Source organism: Sapajus apella, unplaced genomic scaffold (genome assembly GCF_009761245.1).
Source record: "Sapajus apella isolate SASKATOON/1434 unplaced genomic scaffold, GSC_monkey_1.0 scaffold36, whole genome shotgun sequence".
Taxonomy (NCBI): domain Eukaryota; kingdom Metazoa; phylum Chordata; class Mammalia; order Primates; family Cebidae; genus Sapajus; species Sapajus apella.
Window position 1 is genome coordinate 21270443 of NW_022436976.1, and position 14686 is coordinate 21285128.

The 14686-nt window shown below is 39.4% G+C and overlaps 1 protein-coding gene across 2 annotated transcripts in view; it reads right to left on the bottom strand.

Annotated features, from left to right (window-relative positions):
- Nucleotides 1–14686, bottom strand: part of CACHD1 (cache domain containing 1) — a 228469-nt gene that overhangs the window by 26022 nt on the left and 187761 nt on the right. For both annotated transcript variants that reach the window (XM_032296745.1, XM_032296744.1), the window contains exons 14-19: nucleotides 11492–11634; nucleotides 10648–10829; nucleotides 9461–9571; nucleotides 3776–3898; nucleotides 2242–2341; nucleotides 2035–2151 (exon numbers count right to left, since the gene is read on the bottom strand). In XM_032296745.1, the coding sequence (XP_032152636.1) occupies nucleotides 2035–2151; nucleotides 2242–2341; nucleotides 3776–3898; nucleotides 9461–9571; nucleotides 10648–10829; nucleotides 11492–11634 (776 nt within the window). The remainder of the gene's footprint in view (nucleotides 1–2034; nucleotides 2152–2241; nucleotides 2342–3775; nucleotides 3899–9460; nucleotides 9572–10647; nucleotides 10830–11491; nucleotides 11635–14686) is intronic.

The following is a 14686-nucleotide window of genomic DNA, read 5'->3' on the forward strand; positions in this document are numbered from 1 at the left end:
AATGGGAAAAAAAAAAGACAATTTTCAGGTAAGGAATAGTTTAAAATGTATTCACATGCAAATCTAATTAACCACAAATCATGTATTTCCTTTTTTGGATGATGAATCTTTTTCGTTATAGAATAATAAAATTATTTAAAAATCAAACCTCTCTAAGAGGTAAGTTTCTGCTTCTAGAATATTTAAATAATCCAACTAAAGAAAGCATCCCTTTTCTTCATTCCATAACAAGAAAATGTGATAGCAAGTTTCTTGAATTGCCAATTTTGTTTACTGTGTTAGAAAATCAAAGATTACAAAGTGGTATTGTAGAGTTGTGTGTAATCATTTTTCTGCATGTGTGTCAGATACACTAGGCAAATTATTTTACTCCAGGCTTGTTTCCATGCCATTCATCCTATATATATGCATGATGAGGAGGAGCTTGGTTCTGAGAATCATAGCACTGAATGGGTTTTTAGAGGTCTACATGAATTTCTTACTGTCTGGAAGACACCCACTTCTAGAATACAAGCAATAACACAGGCTTGGAGTCCTGATAGTGCCAATACCCAGGAATGCTCTAATTCCATTTGGGAATAACCTGGGCTATTAAATTATTCAAATTAGCCTTTTGAACATTATCTACCTGAGTATCCTGGCTTTGTGTGCTGAAGACTCCAGAAACCATTGCATAAATGATAGAAGATATACAGAATAAGTCAGACTTTCCTATGAGACCTTTACTTGGCAGTCTCAACTGTCAATGATTTCTTTAAAGAGAGTGCTCCTCAAAATGGTATGGCGTCTCAGCAGGGTAATAATGACTTCCCTTGCTTTGAACACACTATTCTATTAACATATTCATTTTTTAAAACTCTTCTCTTCCACCAGATAATTGCTTTCTGCAATAAGAGTTTTTGAGACTCAGTTTAGGATTTTTTTTTTTGATATTATATAATTTTCAATTTTTTAAAAAAATTATACTTGAAGTTCTGAGGTATATGTACAGATCCTGCAGGATTGTTACATATGCCATGGTGGTTTGCTGCCTCCATCCCCCATTCACCTACATGAGGTATTTCTCCTAATGTTAGCCCTCCCCAAACTCCCCACCCCCTGCTATTGCTCCCCGAGCCCTCCACCCCAAAACAGACTCCAGAGTGTGATGTTTCCCTCCCTGTGTCCATGTGTTCTCATTGTTCAACACCCACTTATGAGTAAGAACATGCAGTGTTTGGTTTTCTGTTCTTGTGTCAGTTTGCTGAGAATGATGGTTTCCAGATTCATCCATGTCTCTGCAAAGGACATGAACTCATTGTTTTTTATGGCTGCATAGTATTCCATGGTATATATATGCCACATTTTCTTTACCCAGTACTTTAAAAAAATTACACACTTAATGACTGACATAAATGCCTATTCTAAATAAAAAACCTACTTCCTGTAAGTAGCTTTTTGAATGTTCTATCATTCCCCATTTTTGCTTTCTCCCAACTAGGATTATTTATAAATTAATGAGAATGTCCTTAAGATCTTTAACCATAACCAGGTAAATTTGCAGCAGCTCAAATTATACAGAGTACTCTAAGCTAAAAAAAAAGACATTATGTTCAGATGATTTACATGAGAGTTCCCATCTCATAGGGCAAATGATCAGGAACTGACCTAACTTGGCCTTGGGAATTTAAGGAGCCCGAGTGATCTCTAGAAGACAGGAAGAGAGGAACACATGGTGCCACATATATTTACACAAGAGTGTGGGAACCAACTTCAGCAGATATTTCAAAGGGTTTAGATTGGGTAAGTCTTTAAACAAACAAAACCAAAACAAAATACCAACTGTGAGACCTTAAAACATTCACTTTTCTACTCTGAGCTTTGTATCTACCAATCATCAAACTGGAAACAAGAACGAAGGTCCCGTCTCTTCTTATCATTCTGTAATTCTAAGGCAATGAAACAGGTAAGGATAATATTTAGACATTAGCCATTATTCCAGTTTATGCTCCATAATGGGATGGAAAAATGAGAGTGTTAATCAGATCAACTTACCACAAGGCTGGTGTTGAATTTATAAAACCTCTGGACTGTTCTGTCACTGAAGCTATTGCACAGGTTTTTCTTGACGAAGTTGGGGTGGTTGAGGATATCATTTGCTACCAGGGGCTCCTACCAAGGCCAAAGAGAACAGAAGACATATGCCATGTAGTGAGCTGCAGGTGGTTGGAGAACTGAGCTGCTCAGCGTTGTGACAAATACCTTGTGGGTGATGTGCTGCTGCTCCACAGGTGCATGTCCTTTGGGGTCGATGAGAGTTGGGTGCGCCACCAGATAACCCCTGTCCTCCATTATGAAGCATCTGTACCAAAACAAGTGATGCCCCTCATTCATATCAGCTATTTTTTTGTTTTTTTAAACATATTCAGAGAGTATTTATCTTGCCAGCCCTGAAACAAATTGGATTTATCTCAGGTTCTCAGTAACTACTCATTGGAAATATGAAGGGAAGCTTGCAGGCAGGTAGACAGGTACACAATTTTGAGGCTGTGGATCACCTAGGATACAGGTAAAGGTGAGAGTTACACCCAACTCTGTGGTCACCAGAATGTACCCATAAAGAATGTGCCCACCCAGTCCAAGTAAGATGGACTCAGACCTTTTGCAAGGAGGGATGAATGGGAAGTTTATTGTTTTTTTCCAGAGAGGCAGATCCTGAAGGAAGTAGACTTAAGTACTTATACCAACAGATTTTAAGTAAGCCATATAATTTCTTCTTCCAATGATAAATACACACAAAATAACAACATGCAGGGGATGTATAAAAGTATATAGTAGTCCTGCTCCCTTATCTGTGGAAGATATATTCTAAGACCCCCAATGGATGCCTGAAAGTGCTGACAGTACTGAACCTTATATACATGGTTTTTTTCCTGTATATACTTACCTATGATAGTTTAATTTATAAACTAGGCCCAGTAAGAGATTAACAACATTAACTAATAATAAAATAGAACAATTATAACAGTAATAAAAACTATGTGAATGCAGTCTTTCTCTCTCTATATTGTATTACGCTGTGGGTAACTGAACCTTTGCAAAGCGACACCAGAGATAGGAGGGGGACTACCATATTTGATAGAAACAATAAATGAAGATAGAACTGCTTTAATCAAGACTATATTTTGCTTTATTTTACTTTACATTAGTGATACCAGTTTGCCAGGAATTCCGCATTTCCTCATCAGGACCAATGACACGAAGTGAACCATGAGATGGAACTAAGAAAGCTATTTTTAAAAGCGACCTGCATTAAATCAAGGGAATGCCCTTGCTTTGATCAGACATGTGCTTTTGAAATTCAGGAGGCAGAGAGTTTTGGTTCCATGGTCTCTTTCTGAGGAAATGTAAAAGGAACAGTCTAAGCAGCTGAAAATGTCACAAAGACTTTGGTTTAATGACAAAGTGAACATCAAAAGTCCAACCCAAGAGTTCCCTCTGGTCTTTCTAGTACCAAAGATAGGGGAAGCCTCTAATTACTGACTTTCAGGGAAACAAGAGCTTTTGGTACATTCCATGCTGCAGTTATTTTTCTTGTTGTGTGTAGAATCAGTCTGTCCAAATCCTAAAGAAAATCTTGGAAAAATGAAAGAAGAGAAAAAGAACAAAAACCTTCTTAATAGGACACTCAGACTATAAATTCAATTTCTAGACTTGACCATTCAACTACAGATACCTGACATCTATTTTTAAATTTCTGCAGCTGGAAAAGAAATAGCATCCCTAAAGGGCTTACCTTATTTTGTTGCCACCATCTTGGTTACACACTGGTAACAGGTCCATCAGAACTTTGTAGAAGTATCTGAGTGTGAAGTCAATGCCCATCACAGCCACAGTGTGCCCGGAAGACAGCTGTGTACTTTAGGTGAAAAAGATCAATGAGAACCATAGGCATGGCTTATGTAAAGATAAAAGCTATGTTCAATCACAGGGACATTGGTATTAGAAATACTTTCCCACTGTTTCTCCCTACTTCTCCCACAACAAAAACAATCAACTAAGTGACTGATTTAACACAACATGGAAATTTTAAGAAAGAAAAAAATTTAAGACTTAATGTAGAACTGTCTAAATAAGACTGGCCCAAAACCTGAGCAGTTGTGAAATATGATGTTCAGAGAGTGGCTTGACTGACAAAAATATGAGTGCAGAGGCATCAGGTGGGAAGTTGGATGTATAACCACTATGGTTACTTCCATCAGACCTCTAGATAAAGAACAATCCTCCTAAGCAACACTTTTATTATTTACTTCATTTTGTAGATAAGAAAACAGATCTCACAAAGGTTAACTGACTGGTGTAAAGTCATAGAAAACTGAGGAGGAACAATGTCTAGTCTAGTTTTCTTTCCACAACATTAAGGTTGACTCTGCTCAGAGCACCGCCACTATTCTAGAATGAGACTCTCCTGGTCCACAGGCCAGTACTTGCTCCATTCCACCCTGCTACTCTCAACAGCCAAGGAAGGGAAAGTTGGGCAGTAAAACACAGTGCTAATGTTTCTGGCTCTGGAATCAGCAGATCTGAAGTCAAACTTGACCCTGTTGCTTTCTATATATGTGACTTATGGAATGCTGTTTAACCTTTGTAAGCTTCAGTTTTCTCATATGAAAATGCAGTCAATAATAGTACCTACTTTATAAGGCTGTTATTGGGATTAAATGAGATGGTGTATTTACAGTGAATAGCTAAAAAAAAAAAAAAAAAAAAAAAGAATTTAAGCTAAAGAAAACTAAACAGTGAAGTTGAGCCCTCAGGCATGGGTTGACAATAAACTTATCACTCTTTCGGAGAAAATGCACTTCAAGACATTGCTAGGTGTGTCAGAAATGTGGACTTCTCACTTGGAACCTTGGCTCCTTTTAAGCTATGCTCATGGGTAACTGGGAAGGCATGTGCTATTTGACCAATGAACTCCCATACTCTTGTTGCTGACAATTTGCAGTTTACCCAACATAGGGACTTTCTAAGAGCCTATCATCTCCCATCACATACCGGCCTAATTTATTAAAAAATTTCAAAGAAAAATCACAAGAATCTTAATTATTTCTCATAGCAATCTTACATGGTATTATAATTTCCAGAAAACTGAAGCTTGGGGAAATTAGGTATTTGTCAAGGTCACATAGTGAATAACTAGTAGAAGCAGAAATTTATTTATTATTTTTGTAAGAGATGGGGTCTTGCTATATTGCCCAGGCTAGATTCACGCTCCTGGGAGCTCAAGTGATCCTCCTGCCCCAGTCTCAAGTAGCTGGGACTATAGACACCCAACAATGGGCTGGTGGAATCAGGGATTTAAACTTAGTGTCTTCAACTCCAAAGCATATACTCTTAACCATGAAGTTATACTGCCTTCTTAGATCTGCAGAGCATTCAAGAGTTTCCAAGCAACTTTACACCATTTAATTATCTGTGAAAAAGCCAGAACGGAATCATAGTTCCGGTTTTATAAATGACAAGATTAGGCTCAGAATGGCAAAAACACAAAAGACAGATCAGATCACCTTTTATTTATGGTAGAGAGAGACCAATGCCCACATCTAGCTCTTTCTACAATACTATAGCTACCTCAGTGAAAAATACCCCATAGGTATTTTGGTATAAGGCAATTTATTTCTAAACTTCCCTTGTATAACTGCTATCTGCTTCAAAATGAAAAACATGTTCAAGCAACAGCATGCATGTTGCCTATGTAAGTCTAGGATTCATATTTTCACCTGCATTTCAGATAGGTACACTGTTATCATAGCAACTCATACAGAATGCCATTGGAAACAACAACAAAAAAAATCACACCAAACCTACATTTCTAAGCACAACAGATCAGGTTGTTTACGATACTTCTGTGAGATTTTCATGGCCAAAGACACATCTAACCAGTCCTTTGCTTAATGATTGTATTTCATCTCTAGCAGCATCGCCATTCTCCAAAGAATGCAAACCCAGATTCTCAGGGTACTAAAAATGTGCATGAAAGAATCACAAGAGAGCTTCTAGGAGTAACTGATAAGTGAGTGTTGAATTAGAAAATGCCTCTAATTCTCAGCCAAACCACTTCTGAAAACTGAGTGCATGGGACTGCTTCGTGACAAGCTGAATATTAGCTTAAGCTTTCTCTTCTGACCTGTTAAAATGCCAGAGGTTTAAAGCAAAAATAGCATGATAAAAATAACTGCCATCTATATGGGACTCAACCTTTTAAGTACAGTACTATGCACTTGACATGCATCATCTCTAATTCTCATCCTATCAGTTTAATGCAGGTATTACAGCCTGTTTCACATGACCTCAGAGAGGTCACAAAACATTATTATAAAAGTGCTTAACATTTATTGAGCCCTTACCAGATACCAGGCACTGTTCTAAGAGATTGACATACATTATTTAATTTAATCCTTAAAAATAATCATTTGAGATAGGCGCTAATATCTCACTTTCCTAAGCGGGGAATCAAAGGTAAAAAGGAATTTGTTTATAGTCATGCAAATAATAAATGGAAAATCTACTTTGTGGGAGTAGAACCACATGTTAGGAGGGATGAAGTTCTCAAGCTGAAGGCCAAAATCGCCAGTAATCATTTGAAAAAATACCTTTGCAAAGCCTATCTATCCATACATCCATCAAAGCCACAGTTGCTCTGCTTGAGCACCATAAGTAGTAGCTGACTTGCATTCTAAACTCTGTTGATTGAAAAATACTGACACAGAACAGAAAACCAAACACTGCATGTTCTCACTCATAAGTGGGTGTTGAACAATGAGAACACATGGACACAGGGAGGGGAACATCACACACTGGGGCCTGCTGCTGGGGACAGAGGAGGGCTAACATTAAGACAAACAACTAATGTAGATGATGGGGGTGATGGATGCAGCAAACCACCATGGCACGTGTATACCTATGTAACAAACTTGTACGTTCTGCACGTGTACCCCAAAACTTAAAGTATAATAATAATTTTAAAAATTAAGAAAAAGAAAAATACACAGCTCCGAATAGTAAAATCACATTCTGGTAAGCAAAATATTCAAACGACCAGATGCATGGGGTTGCATATTGTGCAGGGCAAGAGCAGACACTTATTCAGGGAATATACACTCACTGAGTGACTCAGGAGGCAGAATCTAGGATTTCAACTGCCATTTCTTGCTCTTGTTATACTCTAGTTAAACTTGTGTAGGTTCAACCCATGATGTAAAAGTAACCACATGAGGGATCTGAACCTGGGTTTTCCTTTTTTACTGAGACAGAGTCTCACTCTGTTGCCCAGGCTGGAGTGCAGTGGTACAATGTTGGCTCACTGCAACCTCTGCCTCCCGGGTTCAAGTGAGTCTAGTGCCTCAGCCTCCCAAGTAGCTGGGATTGCAGGCATGTGCCACCACATGGCTCATTTTTTATTTTTTTATTTTTATTTTTGAGTAGAGAAAGGCTTTTACCATGTCGGCCAGGCTGGTCTTAAACTCCTGACTTCAGGTGATCTGCCCACATTGGCCTCCCAAAGTACTGGGATTACAGGCGTGAGCCACTGCACTCAGCTGAACCTGGGCTTTTCTAACTTGAAAATCCATCATATTTCCATCGTGATTCACTTGGACTGACACAATAAATATTTGTAAACAAACCAAATAAAAATTACTCCACCCACTTGAATCCCAAGAAAAACATGTAAACCTACATATACAACCATAAACATCTGCCCCTACACTTCCTCTCCTGAACAAAAAAGAATACATCCAGACAGAAAAGCAAATGGCTCTTGATAATAAACTGCCAGGTGAGGAGAGCCACTTAGGTCACCTAAAGAGTAAGGCACACCTGGGTTTTGATTCCCTACACTATAACAACATTTTCAAGAGCCCAGTTCTAGCAGTTCTGGCCCATTTCATTGTAATCAAAGACCAAGGTGACTGCAGTCCCCTCAAAAGAAACAGCCTTTGTTTACTTTTCCTCAACTCATTAGAATATATGGGAGGGATGACAAGTCACTTTATTTAGACATCAATAGGCATGTGCTTCACACATAGTCTGTTAATGAAAACACTGAGGGATCTGTTCTAAGTAACTGTTTACTTGTTTGCATGTAAAATATTATATGATGGGAGAAGCTGACAGAGTCAGACAGATATCATACCCTACAAAGGAGTCAACATTTGGCTGGCTGCAGGGCCCCGTTTCCCACAGAGACATAGGCCATGATATTGCAATTCCATATCTACAGCCTCCCAATTCTTGCTCCCAATGAGCTTCCATTAGAGGAATTCTACTGAATGTCAGTCATTTGACATATAATGAGCACCAGTGAAAAGCACAGACTTAAGCAAGAAAATCTGCCTCCTATAAATGTGAAGGCATCATTACAGATACCAGTCAAAATATGGCCTTTCTTGGTTGCTAGGAAAAAATAGCTATTTGTATAATGAAGGGATTAAAATAATGCGTGTGACTTGCTTCCCCACCCAACATTTCACTGACATCTGTAGCTTAAACTGAAACCTTAAAAGCAGGAAATATAAAGCGCTCTAAATACATGTACAGTGATATTGATATAGCATTCCAGGAAAATCAATTTTCAAAAAGTAATTTTTTAAGAGATAGTTTCAAGGACACATTTTCTTTTTTATAAAAAGAAAACCAAATAAACAACTTATTTAATTCTAAAGAGTTAGACTCAACTACAAAAGGCAATAAATTCGATATCTTGGTACTTTTTCTTTCTCTCTCTTTTTTTGAGGGGCGGGGGGACAGGGTCTTACACTGTCATCCAGGCTAGAGTGCAGCCTTGAACTCCTGGGGCTCAAGCAAGCCTCCTGCCTCAGCCTCTGGAGTAACTAGGAATGCAAGTGTACACCATCATGCCTGACTATTTTATGTTTTATAGAGACAGGGTCTCACTATGTTGCCCAGGCTGGTCTGGAACTCCTGGTCTGAAGTGATCTGCCCACCTCAGCCTCTCAAGGTGCTAGGATTACAAGTGTGAGCCAATGAACCCAGCCTGTTTTTCTTCATTAAAAATTCTCCTTTACTTGGGAAACTCTCTGGCAATCATAATTGCCAGGCTCCTATTGATACTTCTTTCATCAGTTTAAACTGGATGTTTCTTCAAATGGCTCTTTAGACTCCAACATCTTTTTTCTTCTCATAAAGGTCATCATGGCTGCCAAGAACAGGGCTAACAGCCTTTCACTGACTCAGTTTACATGACCTCCTTGTGAGATAGGTATCATTCCCATTTTATAGACGTCAGGAGAAAGCTAGGGAATTGAAGGTGACACAGAGAGAGATGTTCAAATGCCAGCCTGCTTCACTTCAAAGGTCACGCTTTTGCCTCTAAGCTTTGGTGCCAGTACTCTTCTATTCAGATTTCCAAAATATCCTTGATACATTTAAGAAATGGCTATAAAGTTAATTAACGTATTACCTGGATGAATGAATTGTGTGACTGATTGTCACGACATAACCAGCTCCTCCAACATCTAAGTAAGGACCAGTCAAGGAAATCAACCCTGGATTAGCAACTGCATGGAGATACCTAATAGGTAATTGAGACCAAAGAAAGTCATGTTATTTAGAGTATGCACCTCTACTCTGTAAATTTCAAAGAAAAGTGAGCTTAGCACTCTAAAAATATTTATGATAAATTATGTTTGTGTCACACTGAAATGCAAAAGGATTCTCATCTTTTATATCTGACTATAGCATCAATACAAGAAGCTAAAAAAATCTGATATTCCTTCTTACTTTAAAAAGAGACACTGAACTCAGTACATACCCTGGGCATTTACTAAGCTCTTAGTGTATATATTTTTTTTTTTTTTTTTATATTTTTTTTTTTTTTTTTAAGACAGGGTCTCATTCTGTTGCCCAGGCTGGAGTGCAGTGGTGTGATCTTGGCACACTGAAACCTCAAACTCCAAGGCTTAAGCAATCTTCCCACCACAGCCTCCTGAGTAGCTGGGACTACAGCTGTGTACCACCATGCCCAACTACTTTTTATATTTTTTTTGAAGAGATGGCATTTTGCTATGTTACCCAGGTTGGTCTCGAACTCCTAGGCTCAAGCAATCCACCTGCCTTGGCCTCCCAAACTGCTAGGGTTACAGGTATAGATGTTTTAGAGACAAACTAGAATTTCTGTTCTTATGTCCAATTGACTCCCCTGCTATAGCGTATTGTTAGCTTTTGCTTTTGAAAATTAAAGTCAAAATGAAGCCTAAAGTAAAAGAATGTTTTTTAATTTATGTGTTCATTTTTTACAGGTCATACATAAGCTGTAACTTGATTCCATAATCATGTGTAGTAAAATAAAGTCTATCCACTAGGGACACATTTTGCGTAAGGTAGAAATCCAACAAACCACTAGGAATTAAAATGGCCAAGCATAAAGAATTTCAGGCTCAAAATTTCAATGAAGAGATAAAAACACTGTAGATAGAAAAAAAAAAAAAAAACCCACACAGCAGTTGTTAATGCTGCATTGAAAAAACTATTCAGAAACATTTTTCACCACCAGGAAGGTATCTTCTTTAGTTTAATGGCCTGAGGTTGCTTTATTGTATGTATTTACCATGTCTCCCACCTTTGATAATGGAAGCCCCTAAAACTCACCATTGTCTCCTAGTAGGATCAAATGCTTTGTCCATGAGGGAACCAGGATAAATTCTGAGGACACCATTGGGCGTTGCTATGTAACGGCGGACAATGTAAGTGTTCAGGCTACTCATTTCCATTTGTGTCATCCATTCATCTGTGACGTGGCTGGTAGCCATTACTTCATTTCTGACAGAGAACTGGGAAACAAAGGAAGACATAGCAGGGATCCTTTAAAACTCATATGAAAAGAGAGTGGGCTGCTGGCAGGGCTTCCCAAAGCTCTGTTGCAAAAAAGCCAAGCCCAATTACTTTTTAAAAATCTTTTCACAGCAGATGGATGCAGCCAAACTTGGTGAAAACAAAAGCTTGCAGAAATACAGTCAGCAGATACATGATCACCCAATTGTTCACCCTAGCTAGTCTGAGTTTGCAAAGAAAAATCCTATAGCAAGTCATTAATATACACACAATATACATACCAACCCTAAAGCTTTGTTCTTTACACTTTCTATTTATATGTATCTCAAGAGACAGCAGAGGCACTTTACTTCTTCCCCCCGGGGTAAGACAGGGCTGGGAAAGTTTCACTAGTCTCTAAATCACATCCCCCCTAATATCACTGGAAACCACCGTTGCTTCTGAGGCCTGTAACAGATTCTCCCTGTGGCCCACAGGGCTTCTTAATCCATCAGAAGGGTCACTGCTGACCAGCCTCCCCCTGGGCCACACACTCTGCAGCTCTCCAGCTGAGAGGCACAGATGCAGAGCTGGGATTCCTACTTCAAAGGTTCACTGCCAGCACCCCCTGCTGGGCCTGTGGAGAGGGACACTAGAAATGGGGCCCCATGTCAGCACTTACTTTGAGGCCCGGGTTAGCAATGAGGCGAGTGTTGTCGCTGAGATAGGCGGTGTAGTGCTCCACCATGCGCTTTGTCTCTGGCTGGCTAAGGTGCTCATAGGGGGAGGAAAAGCTGCCAGCAGACAGCATGACGGTTGGACTTTCTGAAAAAGAAGCAAACAAAGCAGGCCTGAGAATGCGGAGACTCCATGTCATCCCAAACAAAAGCATCAGTCGGCTCTGTCAATCTGTCAGCGATGGTGGCTTAATATCTTCCATCAGGAAACAAAGAGCCCAGCGCTGAGAGGAGCTAAAAAGGAAAAAGGTTACATTCTCTCCCTTCAGGGAGCTTACGGTCCTAAGAATGAACCGCTAAAGACATGCACCAATAAACACAAGTACTGGGAGTGAAGGTTCTTCAAACTATCTGAGATCTACATATAATATCTTATGAGGAGTGAGGGGACAGCTTCTGACATGCATGAAGCCAGCCTGGATTAAATCTAGGCTTCACCATTTCCAGGCTGTGTGATGTTGGGCAGGTTGTGTTTCTCTCATTTGCATGGTGGGGAAGATAACAGCAGCAACCTTATGGAGAGATATGATGAGAATTCAGTGAGTTAATATTTGTAAAGCAAATGAGTATTAACTATCATTATTCATAGTAGTAGTAATATTTAAGAAGGAAAGATGGAACAGTGAAATCAATGCAAAAATCAAAAAATTATTCACTCAGATGGTGGCAGCAAAACTTGACATAAACAAAAGCTTCTAGAAATACAGTAGTTAATGTAGATGTTTTATTATTGGTCTGATCTAACAGGAAAACCTTAGTTCTCTATTTAAGATAAAAATCCTCACAATGAATCATAGTACAAAAGAAAAACGTTAAATCTTTGTCTTTGAGATGCTCTACTGTTCAACCTTACCGTATTTTTAGAAGTTTCAGAAAGCACAACCATGTGTCCTACTCATTTAAACACGTAGGGCATTTCCTACTTCTTTTGTTAGTTCTCACACATCGTGTTTTGTCTCCTTATAGCCTAGTGATCTCTGATTGTGCTGAACATTGTACTTAAAAAGTAACGTGTAGAAATAGCTTGAGGCCTAAGAAGATGGGGGGATCTTTCTCCAGAGAGGATTGTTGCTTCATCCTGCCCGGTGCCACACTGTAAGATGTAGCAGGTGGGGTGCTGGAAAGGGTTCCCAGTTAGGAGGCAGGATACTGACCTAAGCACTGCGTGACTTCAACTAATCCATGACCATCCTCTTTCAAAGGCTAATGGCTAAAGTTCCCCAAACCACTTAGATGATAGGAATCCCAAGTGAAGGCCAGATTTAACTTCAGGCCTTCCGCTAAAGATGTAGTCTTTTAGAATCTCTGCTAAAAGCATGTATGTGTGTGGGGCTGAGAGTGAAAAGAGTAGTTTCATTTATTAGAGTCTCCACCTTTAGTGGACCCTGGATTTGATTTTTGTTTCTCTTCCTTGCCTGAAGTAGTTACTTAAAGCACTGTTTAATTTCACAGCTGTTTCTTCTGGATTGGTAGATATGTACAGTGCAATAGTGGCTTTGAGTGTTGGCTCTCTTCTCTGGGTTCTTTTTTTCTCTGAGATTTTTGCCCAGTAATTCCTCTCTATCATGTTAGCTCTGATGCTTTCCAGGATTTTAATTCAGGATTATGTTTCCATCCAGGAATTTTATTAAATAGTTGACCTTAGTAGGTTGGGTTAGAATCACCTAGTCTGCTATTCCCAGAAAACATTAAATAATGTTATGTTTCATTTAATTCTGATGATATCTTCATGGGCTACGTTGGAAGATTATTATTATATTAATTAACCAAAGCAAAGACAACCAGAGGCTGGAAAAGGTGAGGGTGCTTAGCAGCATGCTGTGGATTCATGTATATATTCTTGTGCAGCCCCTCCATGCAAGGACGTGCCAGAAAGAGAGGCTAGTTCCTGAACTCAAAGAAGTTAGGATCCAACTGGAGTGACAGGTGATAAGGAAAATAGAGAAAAATAACAACATAAGAATAACACAATAATATAAGAAGTGTCAAAGGCATACATCCTCTTCAGAGACAAGAGAGTTGCCCTGGGGCTGGAGTAAAGAGAAGGAGAGATGGCTTGGGGAGCGGGTTTCTTTTGTAGTGACAGAGACTGGCATTTTAGGAAAGGCTAGAGCAGTAAGATGGGTTGAGCACAAAGAGAGAGAAAGAATCAAAATACAGGACCCAAAGCTTTGTGTCTAGGAGGTAGACACGCTTATTTATACACACATATACGTATTTGATTGCCTTAGATGATGTACTGTTAAAAATTATTCTTTGTCTCTGTACCAAGAAAGATGATGTGCTTCCATCAGCTCACTCGAACACAGGTGACGTACATTTAAGACCTAGCCTTTAAACCCCCACATCAATGAAATCAAATGGAAACCACTTCTCTGCCATTGCTTCCCATATTTCCCACTCTCTTTTTATTGTATTTTAATTATCTTGGTTCATTTTCATTGCCAACTTATCCTAACTAAGATGCCCTTGATTACCTCTTCCCCTTGTCCTTGGGCCTTACCATCCAGGTGAGGAAGGGTGACAAGAGCTCCCAGTGAAAGTCAGACATTGGCTTACGGTCTGTTTGTTAATTGTATATAAAATAATAAGTTCAGAGGCCAGGTGCATGGCTCACACCTATAATCCCAGGACTTTGGGAAACCGAGGCAGGAGGATCACCTGAGGTCGGGAGTTTGAGACCAGCCTGACCAATATGGAAAACCCTGTCTCTACTAAAAATACAAAGTTAGCCGAGCATGGTGGCACATGCCTATAATCCCAGCTACTTGGGAGGGTGAGACAGGAGAATTACTTGAACCCTGGAGGCGGAGGTTGTGGTGAGCTGAAATCGTGCCATTGCACTCAGGCCTGGGCAACAAGAGCAAAACTCTCTCTCAAAAATAAATAAATAAATAAAATTTTAAACTACATTATCTGAATAATCTCTATGAGGCAGAGCTTGCTGTTCAACTGAAATACAGTGCAATCCACAGATATAATTTAAAATTTTCCAGTAGCCCAATTAAGAAAAGCAAAAAGTGGCTGGGCATGGTGGTGCTTATAATCCCAGCACTTTGGGAGGCCAAGGTGGGAGAATCACCTGAGGTCAGGAGTTTGAGACCAGCCTGGCCAGCATGGTGAAACCCCATCTCTACCAA